Source organism: Acanthisitta chloris, unplaced genomic scaffold (assembly GCF_000695815.1).
Source record: "Acanthisitta chloris isolate BGI_N310 unplaced genomic scaffold, ASM69581v1 scaffold41310, whole genome shotgun sequence".
Lineage (NCBI taxonomy): Eukaryota > Metazoa > Chordata > Aves > Passeriformes > Acanthisittidae > Acanthisitta > Acanthisitta chloris.
In genome coordinates, this window is record NW_008654032.1 from 121 (window position 1) to 18,315 (window position 18,195).

Below are 18,195 nucleotides of genomic sequence, written 5' to 3' on the forward strand. Positions count from 1 at the left end.
TGTTTGGTTCTGTTGCTTTGTTATGTGTGGTTTGTTTTGGGGTTTTGTCCGAAGCCCAAATTCAAAGCAGAAGTGTCTTTCCACTCTTTTTTTTTTTTTTTTTTGTGTGTGTTTGTGCACTGGAACAAACCTCTCTGGGGTCAACAGCAAGGAACCTTGATACAGGTTGATTGGTGAGACACTGGCACAAATGTGTTTTCTAAGCTCTGGCTAGAATGACTAAATTTACTCTGTAGCCTGGCTAGATTCCTCAATAGCCCCAGCACAAAGTGCAGGTTAAAATAGTCTTTGCCTCTCAGTATCTTCCTTACCCCTCTAGGTAAAAAGATAGAGTTAATATGAAAAGAGTTCCACAATTAACTGCATTTTGTTTCAACATTCAGCATTCTGATTCACATTGTTTGTGAACAGATCAGTTGTGACTTTGTGTAGTAGTGGGTCCTGAGATTCAGCTGTCTTGTTTGCATGGATGTAGTTTGAAAAACTAACTCTGATTTTTTACCGCTGGATGCTATGATCATTTCACCATTGATTTTTTTTTTCATTCTTTAGAGAAAGCCAGTAGTGCTGACAGGAGTGGAACTAGGCACTTGCACAGCCAAATGGACAGTAGACTACTTGAGCCAAGCTGAAGGATCTAAAGAAGTAAAGATTCATGTGTCTGCAGTGCCACAGATGGATTTCCTCAGGAAGAACTTTGTGTACAGGTACTTCACTTCAAGGCCTCTTGTGTTTTAAAGGCTTGTGCTTGTAACTTGCAGACATACAGTACATCTGCTTGAAGCTGAGGGTGGGAATATGAAGATAGTAGTTTGTGAAAACATTTAATTATGTATGGAAGTGCTGTCCTTGATTTCCCCCTCTTCTGTTCATTCTACAAATATCCTAATGCCCTGAATAAATACTAGGAGGGCAAAAGGAGGGGCCAAACAGGGCCTTAGAACTGATGTCATGAAGAATTTGAGCCTGGCATTTGCTGCCATTAATGAAAAAGACAAACCAAAACACCCTTGATACTAGATGCTATGCTGTTTTGCTCTAATTGCATGGTATGTTTTCAGTGTTACTGAATAGTGATAGTGTCTGACTCACCGTATGTCCGAACCTCTGTGGATGTTGGTGTATGTCAGGCATGGTGTTCCACTCTAGGAGGGATGTAACTAATTAAAACCAAGCTCCTTTCACAGTTAGTATGTGTAGTTCTCAGAATGTTCAAACTACTGGGTACTGCACATTTCTCCAGCTCTTTAATCTCGAGGTGGGTCACAAAAACCCTTAATCTCCTCTAGAGTCCCTCTTATGTAGCTGCCAGAACATTTCTTCAGAGTTCATCTAATCCCAGTCGTTGTGTTATTCTTCAAGGATAATATTCTTCAAGGATAATATTCTTCAAGGATAATATTCTTCAAGGATAATATTCTTCAAACAACAGCCTTTATTTTAGCTGTTGTTTGTGTTCCCCAAGTGTGAACTGGATGTGTTAAACTTTTAAGCAGGTGGAAATGTAGGCTGCAAGTGTAAACAAACTATATGCCTCTGCGTGGAGCCTGTTGTTCAAGGGGAAAAAAAACATATTACAATGATGGTACATTCTGCTCACTGCATAGTGAATCTTTGAAATTCAGTTGTACTTTAATGACTTTGCCTTATCTCCAAATTTTATTTTCCTTGCTCTATTCTCTTTTTTTTCTCCGTATATAATATCTCTTACTGTGAGTTCACATACCGGTGATCCTGTGTGCTAGTTTTAGCAGGTTTATAGACAGCCATACAGAGTCTGATGCTCTGATGGTGCTTCATTGTAGCACGTGTCAGACTTTGACCTACTTCACCTGCATTTCAGGAAGCTTTGACCCTTTCCACAGAAAGCCTCTCATTCTAATCTGAAGGGAGAATAAGTAGAACCAAAAGAATAGAAACACTGAGGGCTTAACATGCAGTTCCATGAGTTTAAACTGATGCACATGAATGCAGTCCTGCTGTAAGTTGCATGCTCCTACCCGTCTTTGTGTTGGTTCTGAAACTCATTCAGCCAGGTTGTGATGTGCTGCAGAAATCTGGATGCTTTTCTGCTGTTTCAGCTTTGCAGGCAGGTTCACCATGAGGTCAGATGAGTGCCAGTGCTGCTGTAAGGGAGGAGATGGGGTGATTAGGGTAGACAGCAAGAGCTGAGCTGTGGCAGCACCACTTTAAGCTGTGATAGAGCTGTGCTCTCACTTTCTTCAGTAGTAAATGTAAGTGGGCATGATATAACAGTTCAGCTGAAGTCAGAGCATAGTTTCTGTTTGTTTTGCCATTAACTTCAGTGTTTGTTGTATTTGCCTGTTACTAACAAGGCTAAAATATTTAAAGAATTGGTCTAAGTACTGTCAGATGCAGGTCACATTCTGTAGAAGGCATGACAGGATAAAGAAAAATTTTGCTTGAGGATAGTTTCTTATTAACCCTGGGTACCTGGTTGTTGCTCCAAAATGTGATGTTTACATGCAATAATGCATTATCCAGTGACACTTAGTGTGAGGTGGTGAGACGAGTGGATTCATAACAGTTGAATACATGTCCTGTTACTGCTTGTGCTTGGTTTGCCCTTCAGTTATCAACTGATACCAGAATCTGTAATCCTTATGCAAAGCTCCTATTATTTAAGGAAATACATAACACTTTTACTGACTCCAGAGGGACCAGCTCTAATGCCCAGTGATTCTGGTTGAGTCTTCCAAAGCTGTGCTTAATAAATTCAAGGAAAACTGTAAAGAAACACTTGAAAATACCAAAATGCCTGTGTTTTCCTCAGCTGAGGAAGGACATATTTTTAAAAAAATCAAGATAGACAAAATAAATGTTATATATCTACAAATGAAAAGAGTTATCTCTGTTGATGCACAAATTCATAGCAGAAAATGCATAGATAGAAACCCATGTATGTTCCCCACAGTAACTGCAAATTTATAAAAATCTACAGTAAACAAGTCTAAAAATGACACACTTAAAGAAATATTCTAAGCCAATATTGCCAGGTTTTGGCAACAGTTTGAATCTTAATTTGACTGGGAAGAAATTTGTTGCACTGTGACTCAAACCATTCCAGAACTCTTAAGCTCAAGACATCTTACCACAGTGTATAAATATGGAGTAAAGAAGATGGACCTGGATTCTTAGTGGTTCATGATGACAGGACAAGAGGCAATGGGCACAGGTTGAAATACAGGGAATTCTGCAAGTCTATTTAACATATATACACCTCCTCTTTTACAGTGGGCATGGCTAAGCAATGAAACAAATGGAACAGGTTGCCTAGAGAGGGTTATGGAGTCTCCGTCCTTGGAGCTATGCAAAACTAAACTGGATGCTGTTCTGGGCAAGCTGCTGTAGTTGACCCTGCTTCTGGCAAGGGGGTTGGACTGGTGGGTCTCCAGAGGTGCCTTCTAGCCTCAGCAATTACAGGATTCTGTTTGAATGCACATTGGAACAATTAATTAAACCAGAAAAGTTTCTAAGTATAGGATTTCTATCATGGCAGAGCTCTGCAAACATCTGCTACAAACACATCACCATGTTGAAGTAAAAAATAAAAAAGCAGCGTATTGCATCTTCCATTATACTTGATATGGTAAGGGAACTTATTTCAGACCATGTGTTGTTACATTGATTCATAGTATAAATTTAAATATTTATATTTCAGAACTCTGCCTTTTGATGTATTTGTTCGAAGAGCAGCTGAAGTCAATCACAAGGAGTACTTTCTTTCTGAGGTAATTCACTTACTGTCACAGTGTCTTCTGTCAGTTATTTGACCAGTATGTGGAAAGGAAAATGATGAATTGTAATTTAAAGTTTTCAGTAAAGCACTTGATCTTAGATTTAACTTTTCTGTGGCTTGGTGCCAAGGGGAAAAAATGTGAAGAGGAGTAATTTTTCTAGGTAGTCGTTTTGTATGTGTACAGTGTGGTTAACTTCTATTAAGAAAAACTGCTTACATGAATAAAAATTCCCATATAAAATTTAGAAATCAAACCTTACCTTAGAACAGCAGCTGTATCATTTGTATGTTTTGCAAGAAAATGTCATGAGGATATTTTGGAGTTCTGCTATCAAAATACAAATCCAGATTTATTGTAACATGATTTGTGAGTTGCAAGTGTGTTGCTGTCTTACATATCTTTACATATCAGTGTTCAGGCTAGGGATTTTTCAGATAACTGATTTGGAAGCAAACAGTATTGAATGCAGATGTGCTTTTTGCCTTTTATGCTACATAGAATGCTGTAAGTTTTGGAGCCAATTAAAATAGCTTCCTGCATCAGTGTTTTGAAGAACTTAAATTATAATCTGCATTTACTCTGAGTCTGTTCAGTAACAGCAATGCTGAAGCAGTTGACAAGTCTCTCCCCACTTTTCTACTCTGTTAGCATATTTTTCCACATTTCTTGAGATGAACAGCAGGGATCAGTAGAGTAAAGGCAGCATAGCAAACTGGAGCTGGATTTGTAGATGCCATTTATTTGTACTGTGTTTTAACGAAGCTCTGCAGTAGATTAAAGAGAAAATACAGGTTCCTTGTTTAAGTGTGTTTGTAATTCTTATCAAAAAAGAAGAGCAATTCTCTTTTTGTGTTTTCTTCAGGATGAAAAGTACTATTTGCGATCCGTGGGTGAAGATGCTAGGAAGGTGAGTTATTGAGATTACAGTTCTAATATTGTAAAGTTGCAGTTCAGAAATATTTTTTTAAATCTGTATTCATCTGCTGGATGTGTAATATAGACATACAGCTTATTTAGGATAAGTTTGGTTTGTGACTTTGACTGGATTTAGGCGAGGATATTTAAATGTAAGTATCTAAAATAGTTGCTGTTATGTAAGAGCTAACCTTCCTTTACTTAGCTTTTATTGTATGATTTCTGATGATCTCTTTTTCAGCTCCACATTTCGTATGATGTGAGATGACAGTGAAGTGTTTCCTCATTTCACTGTGCATATATGGATCTCTAAGAATTATGTCCCTCTCATTTCAGGATATTGCAGATATCAGAAAGCAGTTTCCTGTTTTGGCACAAGATATTCAAATTCCAGAATATTTTGAGAAGGAACAGTTTTTCTCCAGTGTCTTCCGCATCAGCTCAGCTGGATTACAGTTATGGACACATTATGATGTAGGTCATGCATGGGTTTAGAATAAAACATTACAGGTCGCACTGCAGAGTTGAGACAATAAGGTGCAAATCTCTGACAAAAATCAGAGAATCATAACAAAATTCACATATTTTGAAATAGTGAAATGAATCACATTCAGTGGTTCAGTGAAGTTTGAATAGATTTATTGTGTGGGCATAATACCTTAACTGGTTTTATGTCCAATTCTCTATTTGTAAGATTAAATGATGTTTTATTTTGTTTCCATTTTTTTTACTGTACTCAGTTTCAGTTAAAAATCTGAAACACAGTAACTATAACATTTTTGTCTTCAACATTAGCTTCATTTTTTCCTTATTTTAATGTCCAGATTAGAAGAAATCCAATTATACAGTGCAATTATACAATACAATGATTGTAGTGGTTTGTGGCTGCAATGCAGTAGACTCCAAATAAGATTGTCTTCTAACATTGTGCACTGTAATTCTGAATAAATTTATTTATAAGAAGAAAAGTTTTTGCAATATTATTAGGAAAAAGAATCATTTATCAATAGAAAATCAGCAAAGTGAGGCAAGGGTAACAACAACAAAAAAAGGAGTACCAAATATATTTTGTATTATATTTTGCTGGTTTTTATGTCTAAAGTATGGTATGTCTTTGTGTTTTAAGATGGAAGAAATGATTCCTATTTAAGGAAAAAGCACAAAGTAATTGGAAAGGAATACTGTGTTTCCAGATACGCTATTTATCAAGAATGTGCAGCCAAGGGGATAAAGTTACTCACAATCTTAAATTTTTTAAATTAACTGTATGTGGAAGCTCTTTTAGCTAATTCTTAACATGTAGAGGTTTTAGTAATTCCCTTTTTTATCTAATAATTAGATTAGCTGCAGCCTATGTATTCATTCTTAATTTTTAGGTAACATCTCTTGTGTTTATTCCAGGTAATGGATAACTTCTTAATCCAAGTAACAGGGAGAAAACGAGTTGTTTTGTACAGTCCTCAAGATGCACCGTATTTATATTTGTCAGGTATGCATGGCATAGGTATCTAGTTCAGAGTTTGATGTTATTACTTGCCTTTCAGCTCACAAATGTTGCACTTTAGGAAAAAATCACTGACATACAACTTGATATAAAAGAAGTAATTTGTTCTCTTAACTCTGATCCTGTTTGCTTTAGTTAAAGCTGAGGAGAACAGAAGCTTTGCCTAGTTGTTTTCAGCACCTAACTGAAGGAATACAATGCTCTGTCTGGGTTCAAAATGGTGTTTTAAATGTCAGGAAAAGTGTTTTATTTTGACTGTTAATAAGGTTGCAGTTACAAGACAAATATAGACAATGGGAGAACATCTCTTCAGTAAATGAGGGGTGCCCTCAGGTTTTCCTGGTTTTTAGAAGACTCAGAGAACAATGATCCAGTATTAAATTTGATGCAAGAACTGCTATTTCTAGCAATGAGGTAGTGCTTTGTTATTGTTGGAAGAATAGGAACATTTATTAATTGAAAACTTTCCTAGGTACTAAATCAGAGGTGCTGGATGTAGATAACCCAGACTTGGAGAAATATCCCCTTTTTGTGAAAGCCAAGTGCTATCAATGTTTTCTGGAAGCAGGAGATGTGTTATTTATTCCAGGTAAGTAACAAATAGTTCCTGACCGTGGTATGTTTTTATGCAGTTTTGTTTCTAATTCTTCATTTCTGGAGATGGTAAGAAATGCCTACTTCTGACTGTACAACTAACGGAATAAAAGCCATTATTATGCTTACCTACAAATCTTACTTTCCCTCAAGTTTATACTGTATGCTTCTGAATTTGTGTATTAATAGACTGACACTATAAACTCAGTTTGAGAAACCTGAGATTACTTCAGTGACCTGAGCAGACTGACACTATAAACTCAGCTTGAAAAACCTGAGATTACTTCAGTGACCTGAGTTTTCTACCGACAGAATTTGTGTGAAGTACCGTTTCTGTTCTTCTATAGCTCTGGCACTTAAGCACTGTGAGGCATCTGGTCTGATGAGAATTATGGATGGTAGAGTTATTGGACCTTCTGGAAATTTATTATAATTTTGGTGGAATGGAAAGACAAGTCCTAATAATTTTTCTGCACAAGCAGAAAATATAAAATTACTTCCTGCACTGAGATGACAAATCGTGATCAGGGAAAGGCATTTGAATTACTCATATTGAGCTACTCCTACTTGTGACTGATTTTGTTTTATTTTAACTCATCATGAGATTGCAGCAGATACTTATTCTGTTGCTTTTATATTATCTGGGCAATATAAACAGGTCAGTAAACAAGAAGGCAGCAGGTTTTTAGGAAGTAATTTTTAAATTGTTTCTTGGCCTTGGACTCATTACTTAATTTTGAACTTACCATTTGTGTTTGTTCCTAAATAACCTTTTGGTTACAGTTAGATAATGGTCACAGTGTTATCACAGTGTTGCTAACATCAGCATCTCTATTTTCTGTTCATGCAGTACAGATATTTGTCTTTGCCAATGGGTGTGCTGATCCAAACTCAAGACACACTCAGTGCTCTTAAGACTGACTGAGGAGTATAAGGATTCTTGAGTCCAGAGAATGGTGCTAGCTCTGTCAGAGTCCTGGAATGCATGTCACTGAAAAAAAGATGGTTTTTCATAAATGTCTGTAGTTATTACAGAGAAGGTAGAAGCAGTCCCTGTTTCTAACCTGAAACTTCTTGTTCATTTCTCAGAATAAACTTCTCAATGTCTTAAGCACATACAAGGAACTAAGCAGCAACATGCACAGCCTTCAGTCTTTTTGGCTTAAAATTCAACTGGAGTAAATATGCCACGTTAAATTTATTTTTAAAATGTACTCAATAAGGCAAAGATGTCCTTGCTTCCTTACCATAGCCTTGATGATTCAATCGAAAAGCCTCATGACTTCACTGTGAAAAGATTAGCAGCTTGCATGGGTGTCCTGGCTGGTGCTTACATTATTGCTTGGACAATCTGTGCAAGGTTAGGGACTAAGTATATGAAAATACATGCCTGCCTTCAGAGTGGAGAGACGAGTGAGGGAAAGTATCTTATTTTCATGCTACACATACTTACCATTTGCTTACTTTTGGGTATCTCTATAATTCAGCAATTGTTGCTTTCATGTGATGTTACAGATCAGTGTAAACATCTTGAAGAATTTCTTAAATTTGGTACAGTGCAGTATGTTCAGGGATGAATATTTATAAATAAACAAAAAGATACAGTAGTTGAGGCTTTGCTCAACTAGGTTTTGTTTGGGAAATTCTGACACTTGTTATGAGTCATGTGGAAGTTTTGGATAGTAATTCTTATTTTAGACATTCTTCTTTCCACAGCTTTGTGGTTCCACAATGTAATTTCTGAGGAATTTGGAGTGGCAGTGAATGTCTTTTGGAGGCACCTTCCTGCTGCCTAGTATAAGACTGACACTTACGGAAATAAAGATCCCGTGGCAGCCTCTAGAGCTATACAGATCTTGGACAGGGCCCTGAAAACACTTGAAGAACTACCTGAGGAATACAGGGACTTCTATGCTCGGAGAATGGTTTTACGCATCCAAGAAAAAGCCTACAGGAATGATAATGGATAAAATAGCACATTGTAATTCAGAAAGCTGCTGTGCGAGTAGAAGATTTTATGTTAGTATGGAAACTGTCCATGTGTACATACATTTTCTGGGAGACCAATAAAAACTGTTGATAAACATTCATCTTTAACAAAGTTGATCTTGTAGATTTTTTTCCTTGCTTTTCATGTGCAGTGAGTGCACAGTCTGCTTGATGTGGAGATGGCCTTTTTTCGACAAGGAGAAATACATTTGCAGTGCCTGCATTTATAACTGTACTTTTTTGGAATGTTCTAGTTAAGTTTTTCTGAACACAAGTGCTGGTATCTGGGCTAGCAGCATGTATGCTTAGAAGTAGCCGTGTGTGTTCCTGAATGTGACCGTAGGAAAGCCATAGTGGTTTCTGAGGACGTCCAAGAACACCGTTGCTGGTGGCTGGAATGGTCATGGTTTCTTTCCGAGTAGTAACTTGAGAATAAGTATGGGGACTTTCTTCTCTCCCTTGTAGTGAGAATGAGAATGGGAAAAAAAAGCAAAAACTAATCATGCCAAATTAAGCTTAGAATTGTGCAGCAGCTTGTCTGCAGGGTAAATTATTTACCCTTTTCTTAGCTGAATAATGTCTTGTGGAGGAAAACTTGTCACTGCCCCAGAGCAGTCAGGCAGCATTGGTGTTCCTGCAGCTGTAAAATACTTGCAGCTAATGCATCCACAAATCCATTCAGCTACAGTCCTAGAACCTGCAATGAAGTTCATAGTTCTGGAGTAGATGTAGAATCTACTTGGAGCTGTACTTGAGGTGCTCTTTGTTACCATTTGAAAGGAGGATTGCATTGCACCTTTTGGGATGGAGCCTGTTGTGTAGGTGGTCACTTTATCAGCAGATTGTGGTGCTTACAACAGCCTTGTGAAATAAAGATGGGGATCTCACAGAAAGGATGGGCATGTCATTGTCTTTCGGAAACCCCTCTCATGTTATTACTTGTGCCGTTTGGGGAATGCAGCCTTTATCTGACTTAGGTTACTTCTAGCAATGTTTTTTGAGAACTGCAACTTGTCAAAAGCTCTTAGACTAAATAGATATGTTGTGTTAATAAAGTGCTGGAAAGAAAGCCTTCTCCAGAAGAGCAGGAGCTTGAACACTGTGCAGATTATTCTTCTAAACCTGTTCTTTTTGGCAATTCAACACAGTGAAAATAGGCTGGTACCACGTGAATGGGCACTCGGCCACCTCAATGAATAAGCATGAATGGAACCAGCCAAGCGATTCTCATGGGCATCATTGTAGGTTCTGAGGATAGAATTTAAATTTGGGATCACAAATAGGTCTCCCCAAATTTTTGTTCCAAAAGGAACAAGGATTGCTTGTGCATACTGCTGAGGCAATCTGTCTGTTAGGCTGGGGTAACCTCTTGGCTTTGTTGGATTGGTAATGTTGAAGGCCCCATCTGAATTGCAGAGGTGAACACAGCATATTCTTTGTGTGTTAGGACTAAATGGAGAGGCTCAGAGAGCCTGCAGGGCTAGACAAAGCTGTGTTCCAGCATTGTGCCTGCACAGTTATCACTTTTAACTACAACCACCAGCAGCTACCAGTACAGAGAGGTACTGTGCTGGTCCCTCGTTCAGCTGTTTCTTGATTCTCCACTCACAAAAGGGAGGTGCTAGCTTGGTGTTCTCAGGCCCCCTCAACACTCAAGTGTAAATAAGGAAAGCTTTGTGGAGCAGCAATCAGTGTATGAGCAATCTGCTGCTGCCTCAGCTTGTGAGAAGTATGTGCTGTGCTTCGGAGGGAGGATGGGAGGGTTCAGGGCTCTTGGGGAGAAGAGAAAATAAAAGGTGGAAAATCCCATGGGTCAAATAGTATCACCATTAGGAGTAAATGTAAGATTTTCAATAACACCTTTTTCATAGTATGTATGTAAAAAGCATAAATAAGATGTCTCAAGCATTCAGAAGGCCATTTTTAATATGTTCAAATCCCCCTTTAAATTTTGTAAGGGAGGCTATTAAACTCAATCTCAACACCTTAGGCCAAATGAAATCCTTGCACCCCTCACTTGCAGTTAGTGCCGAAGTAGCCCAGCAGGAAAGCTGCAATAGTTCACTTGTTTAGGCTAGCATGAAGTTTGGATTGGCAAGTGTGTATCTGGCTGGAAAGAGAGGGTCATGCTGAATTAAATGTTAGCCAGTGCGATTGCAAGTATGGTTATTTCTTCTTCACACTGCCAACTTTAAAATGAAGCCTTTATTTCACTATGAAACAGTTTCTTCAATTTCCTGTTTAGCGGCTTCTATAAAACAGTTGTTCTGAAATGCTATAAAAGAAGAAACCAAGGAGTATAAAAATCTATTTCCTTAATTTGAGCATAATGTGACTAGTGATAAAAATCTTGAAGTTACTGTGGTAAAAAAAATTCAATTATTTGATGCTAACCACTCTGCTACATGGCATGAAACAGTGATGGATGAATGATGAAAGCACTGAAGGAGTAACTTCAGCCAACATAGTGAGAGAATACAAGTAGCCACATTTAAAAATCCATTACTGAAATAACACAAAGAGTTAGAGCCACTGACATTTTGGGGAAGTTTGTCCTTTAGAGACCTAAACCAAAATGGGATCATGCCACAATAAAACAGATGAAGTTGTGGTAAGAGGTATTAGAAAAATAAACACCTACCATCTTAAGCATTCAAAGCAACCACTTCACGCTGTATTCAGCAGACGAGTTGGGTGATGCAGAGTGCCCAGGTCTGAAAGGTGAGTTAAGATACTTAAATAAAGGCAGTATCTGAAATCAACTGTTTAAACCTGGCCTACCTCAAACTTTGAATTACTCAAAAATTTGGTGACTGAGGCCTTTAAAACAGAAGTTCATTGCAAGTCAACACCTGTTAAAAATGATTCATTCTTAGTCATATGAAATATAAAGGATGACAAATGATTTCTGATTTTTTAATGTGCTTGCCCTGGAAAGAATTGAGTGAAAAAATTGTGTCAAAATATTTTTCTTGCCACACTATCAAACAAGCCATTAAATATCTGCCTGTCATGTATGTGCTGACAATTTGATGCCCCTAAGAACATATTTCTCTCCATGATCTACAGAGGATCTAGGTTCTTGATACAAGTGCCTTGATACTAGTATCAAGTTAAATGCCTAATGTAAAAGGGTTTGACTTGATCATGAAGGATCAGAAATATATTTGCAATTCTTTTTAAATATGCAGGATGAAACAATTTGCCTCATTCATGCTGTTAGTCCCACAACAGGACTAACTTGACTAAGATGAGAATGATTCTACCATAGCAGAGGTTATATTACATATGGTGTGATCCCAATATGCATTATTTCACAGCTTCAGAGAAATTTCCTGTACAGACTCGATTTTTTTTCCTCTGACCAAAATGTATCTTCCCAAACCTCATGTTTTCATGCAGACCATAGAGGTGTTGAAGATACACGTTCTGAGACAGTAACTTTTACAAGGGATTCTCTGGAACTTGGTATCACTAGATAACCAAAGATTCCAGCATTACTAGGACAGATGAAATTTTGTTTTCTTAGACAGTTACGTAAGTTTGCAGTAAAGATTTTCTATTTTGCCTTGAGTCAGACTCTAGGAGTGGGGACAGATTCTGAGCTCTGTATGTGGCAATTCCTAAAATGATATCTTTTATGTGGCAATTCCTGAGAGCAGTCAGAGCAGATTACTTTCTTTTCAACTATTCACGTCTGTTCCTAGTCAACACTTTTAAGAGCAGATTGAAAACATTAAAAGAACCGCTTAACCATGCAAAACACACAGCTCCACATCCGATGCTACGTTCATACAAAAAAGCTCAGAAGCCATTGCTTGCAATAACACAGAACACAGTAATAGACAATTTTTGTTGCGAAAACATTCATACTTCAGCTGTCAAGCAGCACATTAATTGCTTTAAGCTTCTTCCATCACAGAAAAGCAATGTATTTCTCATGATGGATGGGGAATGGGAAAGAAGAGCTAAGTGTAGTCTGTACGGTATGCAACAGGCTTAGGAGTATTGCTTAGAGGGTAAACTCCAGTGTGGGTGATGTGAAGAGCCTTGTTTTGCCCTTCAGCACGGGTATGTCTCCTGTTTTGTGTGTCTTGCAGCAGTGCTTTCCTTAGAAACAACTCACTTCTGAAGTGCCAAGTTTAACAAAGGAAACTAACAATCATGACTGAAAGTGCTCTCTGAGAGCTTACTAAAAGAGAAGAAACTTTATTATGAACCTTGAAGTCATGGCACTCTGTTCCTCTTCAAGTACATAAGATGTTTATACACATGAATTAAAAACAAGTAATAATTTATTTTTCCCTTTTGTTCTACCAGATGCCTTTCTGGTCATTTGCTTAAGTAGAATTTGGCATTTTTTGGGTCACTTGGAAACATGTAACGAAGCCCTAATGACAAGAAAGGACAACAAAGCCATCACTGCTTTATAACCGACACTACACTGTATGCAAAATGACTGCCTGAATCACTCCTCCATGGTTTCCACAGTGATGTGGAACAGCTAATCCTGTGCAAGTGTTTTTTTGTCAGCAAGAGGAGTGAATTATGTTGTTAATACCAATAGAATGAATTTAGTCAGGAGCAGTATGTCTGCCACGTAAGTGTTATATGATCTTGCATTACTGGCTTAGCGACTCCATGTTGCTTTTTTCAAGTTAAAAAGTCACCCTGCATCTCAACAGAGTTAAGAGATCAACAACATTAACAGAAAGCCAGCTTTGGTCTTAGGGTCTCCATCTGCAATATTCAATGTATCTAAATTTTTATTGCACAATCATTTTTATCTGTCCATGTCCACAGTTCTAACATCCTAACTCCTGAACTGACTTAGCAGTCTTATTGAAAATAATTTCCATGGTTGCTTAAAAACACAGCACTCCTGTTAGGCATCTCTATCAATAATGCTGTTAATTCAGAAAGATAGAATAGCTTAGTATGAAAGTGCTTGTGCTACCATAAGGGAGGCAGCAAGATGTTATCAATGGAAGGACAGAGTGGATTCCTCCTTTCATCCACATGTAAAGGATTGGAACCTTAATCACCTTCCAGAATTATGTGCCAATACTGATTAATGCCTCAGCATTTACAAAGATGAAATTAAATCGGTACTAGATAGAAAGAAGGTTACCAAAGTTTCTAGCATTTTAGATGCACACGAAATAAAATAATTTAAATCACCTGGACAATTTCACAGAATCAAGCCTTGCTTTAAAGGAATTTAACAGGCACAGCTTAAAACAGGTTAGCATATCTCAAACTCTGAAGAATGTCTTGTCTATTGTACAAGAAACAAGCATGTAACAAAGAATACCAGACATTAAAGTACTAGGCTGTACTAAGGGCTGTGTAATGTTGCTCACTCCACTCAAAAACTAGTGCCTTGAACTAAACCACTATAGGCATGAGAACCACTTAACTTCAGACATTTACATCTAACCTTATTAAAAACTGCCTTTAGAGTTAACATTGAGAAACAGACATATACAAACCCATTTCACCCTAATATAGACATGTTCACACCCTTGGGTACTTCATGCCAGCTTTCCCACTGAGATGCCCATAAGCTGGTTTAGAATTACAGATGCTACACAAATACAAAGCCTCCTTGAAGGAAAGTTATCAAATAAATCTGATCTTTTGAACTAGGTCTCCGCAAACACCTGATAATTAATCCACAAAACTGAACTGCACATTCCTTGTTCAATGGTTTTACGTTCACATCAAAGTGGTTTCAATCATTAGAAATAGTTTATTTTCTACATTGCTTGCAAAATTTATTTTTAGCATGCATTGTAGTGAATGACAGAGGCACATTCCAACAGAGTACTACAGCTGCTTAAATAAAAAACAACCAGCCAGTTTTCCCTCCACAACATGAGGTCTCATAACAAGATTAGTTTTACAACAAAGTGCTTATTCTTCAAAGTAATGCAGCCTATTTAACAGTTATTGTAAGCAGCCTCCATCAAACAGGTTAGTATTATTTTCATAGGACAGCCATCCAGAAACTTTTGAAGACAATGTCAATATTTTAACAGTTGTTTCCAAAAGCTTGCAACAACCTAGTCCTGTTGGTTTAGCAAGCACAGGATCATTTAGAAATTGGTCTCTGATCTGGACTGTTATTGGATAGGGCAAGTGCTAGCATAGCCAAGTTAGCCTGCGCAGTCTGAATCAGAGGGAGCAAAAACAAGAGTATTTGAGGGTTTTGCCTTTTTTAAAAATTTTATAAGTGGATAGTTAAACATATTACAAGCAATTTGTAGGCTTTGTATTTAAACCACTTTGTTAGGTGACCCGTATTTCCTTACATATGTTGCAAGTGTTATCAAGAGGACAAAAAAGGGAAATAGTGTTCCTTGGAACACAAAACCAAGCTGTTGTAAGCCTGTTAAGACAGTAATCAACAAATAGGGTTGAACAAAATTCTCCAAGAAAGAGTCCCCCCAAAAAAGTGTATGGAACTAGATTTCAGATTCTTTTATAAAGTGTTAAAAGTTGGTTCCCATGTTGCACTTTTCTCCATCAATTAAAATGGATTTCCCCTTTTGATCCACTAGGTACATTAGTCTAGCTATTATTAGAGTTCACTTTCAAACTGTAAGGTAGGTGCACATTGTATGTTGAGTATTTTCTTAAGAGCTCAACACACTGTTCTCATTGCTCCATATTGCTGGCGTGTGCAACCTCTGCACGAGTTGTCTACAGTAAACCTTGTAAGTTTTAATTGTGCCAACAGAAGAAAGATGACTCAGGTTGTTTTTTTCTGTATGAAAAATCAGGCTCTGAAAACAGATTTTTGGATGGCTCTAGAAGCAACTACTGTAATACATTTAAAGGAGATAACAGATTTTAAAACTGAAGCATTTTGAAAGAGCTACAGTCAACACAGTCTAAAATCTTTTACGTAGCTTGTAACACATTATGTATTTATGGTTCAATTTAGAGCAACATCAATGCAGCAATTACCAAGAAAATTCTTACCACCCCAAGGTAGGGATAAAGACACCTCTTGACATGCTAATACAGATAGTACTGCTGGTCCTTACAGAAGTTAGTGAATGCAACAGCTACACCCTTATCAACATTCTTGGTCACTTAACACAACTATATCAAAATTTTCCAGCTCCCAGGTTAAATGGCTATTCACTAGCAGTTTCTACACAATTAATGGCAAGGCACACAAGGAAGAAAAATGCACTGGCACTATTTTTCCAGAGGTATTTGTGACTTTGTTTCAATTAGGAGAAATGTTACAAACCTGGAAAATTTAATTAACTCAATAAACCAGTTTTCACTAAAACAGATAACTAAGATTCTTCTAACAATCAATTTCCTTCAGACAAAAAAACTAACCTTACATCTGTTATTGACAAAGACCAATGCTTTTAGCCCTGGAAGCCACTAAACTGAAGTATCCAGACATCTGAAATTCTCAAGTACTTTAAACTCCCGTTAAATGCAATAAATGACATTAGACATCCAGGACTAAAAATTCTGCCAGCAGTTTAAGAATAAATGTTCACATTTAACAAGAAAACCACTTATAGGATAGTCCTTCATAACACTTCTTTCCAGGAATCAAAAGACATCATCTCCTATAGTTATGGGGTCCCAATACTCCTTTGTAAACTACTGAAATCAATAGAGTATCTATTAGCAACACAGAACTAATTCAGTATTCTCTTCAGAAAGCATCTGCTCAAAACTGAAAATCTAAAAGACAACACTTACAGTGTTAAAAGTGCTTTTACAATGAATGTTCAGATATGTTCAGACACATATAGTCTCAAAATACTTCATGAACTCTGAAATGGTTATCTAAGGAGGGAACGTTATCAGCAAAATGCAGTTGGTTGTTTATTTCCACACCAAATTCTTCAAGTGTCTGTACAAATTTCTCATGCTCTCTCCCAATCCATGACCTCATTGTGTCAAACACTTGGTACGGTGTAACGTGAGCATGAACTTCGATTCCTGTCTCTGCAAGTTCTTTCAGCATTTCAGGGTGAGTAATCCAAGTATTGCTTCCTCCTGAGTGACCACCATCCAACCAGTAAATTGCTTTGATGTTTCTTAAGAAGGCATCTATATTCTTGTCTTTTTTAGCTTCCTTCAGTTCATAAAGCAGCTGGTTCAAAACCACACAGCCTTTACTGAAGCCAATCAAAGTAAACGACGATGCCTCTACAGCAGATGGTACCATGAAGTTCATAGCAGAATTATTACAGCATTCACAATCTCTCTCCCTTTCTGTGGATGAGCAGCCATTTGTTGTAGGAACAGACTGTGGCTGTGATTTACAAGCAGCTATTTTTGCATCCTTGCAGACACCATGCACACTTTTCTGGGACAGCAGAATATTCTGAGAGAGTCTGAATGCATTAACTAGCAAAGTATGAAGATGCTTGAAAGCTCCAAAGTCAGTGCTGTGCTCTGGTGCTCCAAACATGTTACTCATTACAAAGTTGTCATAACAACTGAATTTGTGTAGGTGCATTCGAGAGCACTTTATGACCCAAATAAAGCTATTGGGGAACCGACGAGCAAGTATGGTAGCAACATTCTCAAAGCTCCAGTGCTCCCACTGAAAGTTTTCTGGGTGGCAAGACATGACATCATGGTAGTTCTGAAAAATGAAAAAAAAAAAAAAAAAAGAAAAAATGCATTACTATATTGTGAAAAGACTTCAGCTCCAATGTACTCAAAAGAAAGGACTGTTACTAAGAGAAACATGCATTAGAGGTGCCTGCTTGCTAGGCTTGCAAAAGAAGCAGCACATTAATTAAACTGGTATATTTAGATTTATTTACTCATATAATATTTTTACCACACATTTCTAATGCCCCCAAAATTAATACAATAAAAATAAGCGCATGAAAAAATTCATAATTTTTGTTCACTTTGTGCCAACATAAAATTTAAGTACTATTCAACTCAGTATCATAGGATTTTAGGGGTTGGAATGGACCTTACAGATAATCTAGTTCCAACCCCCTGCAATGGGCAGGGACATCTCCCCACCAGACCTGGTTGCTCAAGGCTTCATCCAGCCTGGCACTGAATGCTGCCAGGGCTGGGGGAGCCACAACCTCCCTGGGCAACCTGTGCCAGTGCCTCACCACCCTCACAAGGGAAAACTTTTTCCTAGTATCTAGCCTAAATTTTCCTTCCTTCAACTTGAACCTGTCACCCCTTGTCCTATCACTGCAGTTCCTAACAGAGTCCCTTTCTGGCTCTCCTGTTGCCCCTGCAGATACTGAGAAGCTACCATGAGGTCTCCATGCAACCTTCTATTCTCCAGGCTAAACAGCCCCAACTTACTGTATGCCACAGTATATGCAATGTAGGACACAGAATACATAATGTTAACATATTATATCCATCTGCAGAAATACTGATTATCTTATTACAAAGTGGAAATAAATT

At 37.7% G+C, this 18,195-nt stretch overlaps 2 protein-coding genes across 2 annotated transcripts; one reads left to right on the top strand and one right to left on the bottom strand.

Moving 5' to 3' along the window:
• Nucleotides 1-552: 552 nt before the first annotated feature.
• On the top strand, nucleotides 553-8,744 carry TYW5 (tRNA-yW synthesizing protein 5; the record flags this gene model as incomplete). The annotated part of the gene is given in 7 exon segments (XM_009083088.1): nucleotides 553-707; nucleotides 3,683-3,752; nucleotides 4,624-4,668; nucleotides 5,013-5,150; nucleotides 6,078-6,165; nucleotides 6,653-6,769; nucleotides 8,491-8,744. Coding segments are annotated over 7 exon segments (867 nt in total), but the record flags the coding sequence as incomplete, so codon positions are not given.
• A 7,651-nt stretch (nucleotides 8,745-16,395) lies between these two features.
• LOC103810183 (chromosome unknown open reading frame, human C2orf69) lies at nucleotides 16,396-17,392 on the bottom strand. The gene has a single exon (XM_009083078.1). It carries the CDS (start codon nucleotides 17,378-17,380, stop codon nucleotides 16,556-16,558), a length of 825 nt encoding a protein of 274 aa, XP_009081326.1. The 5' UTR covers nucleotides 17,381-17,392; the 3' UTR covers nucleotides 16,396-16,555.
• Between the last annotated feature and the right edge of the window lie 803 nt (nucleotides 17,393-18,195).

Bases quoted from the DNA above. Each gene is read 5' to 3' on its own strand.
- LOC103810183 (XM_009083078.1), bottom strand. From the start codon at position 17,380: ATGTCTTGCCACCCAGAAAACTTTCAGTGGGAGCACTGGAGCTTTGAG.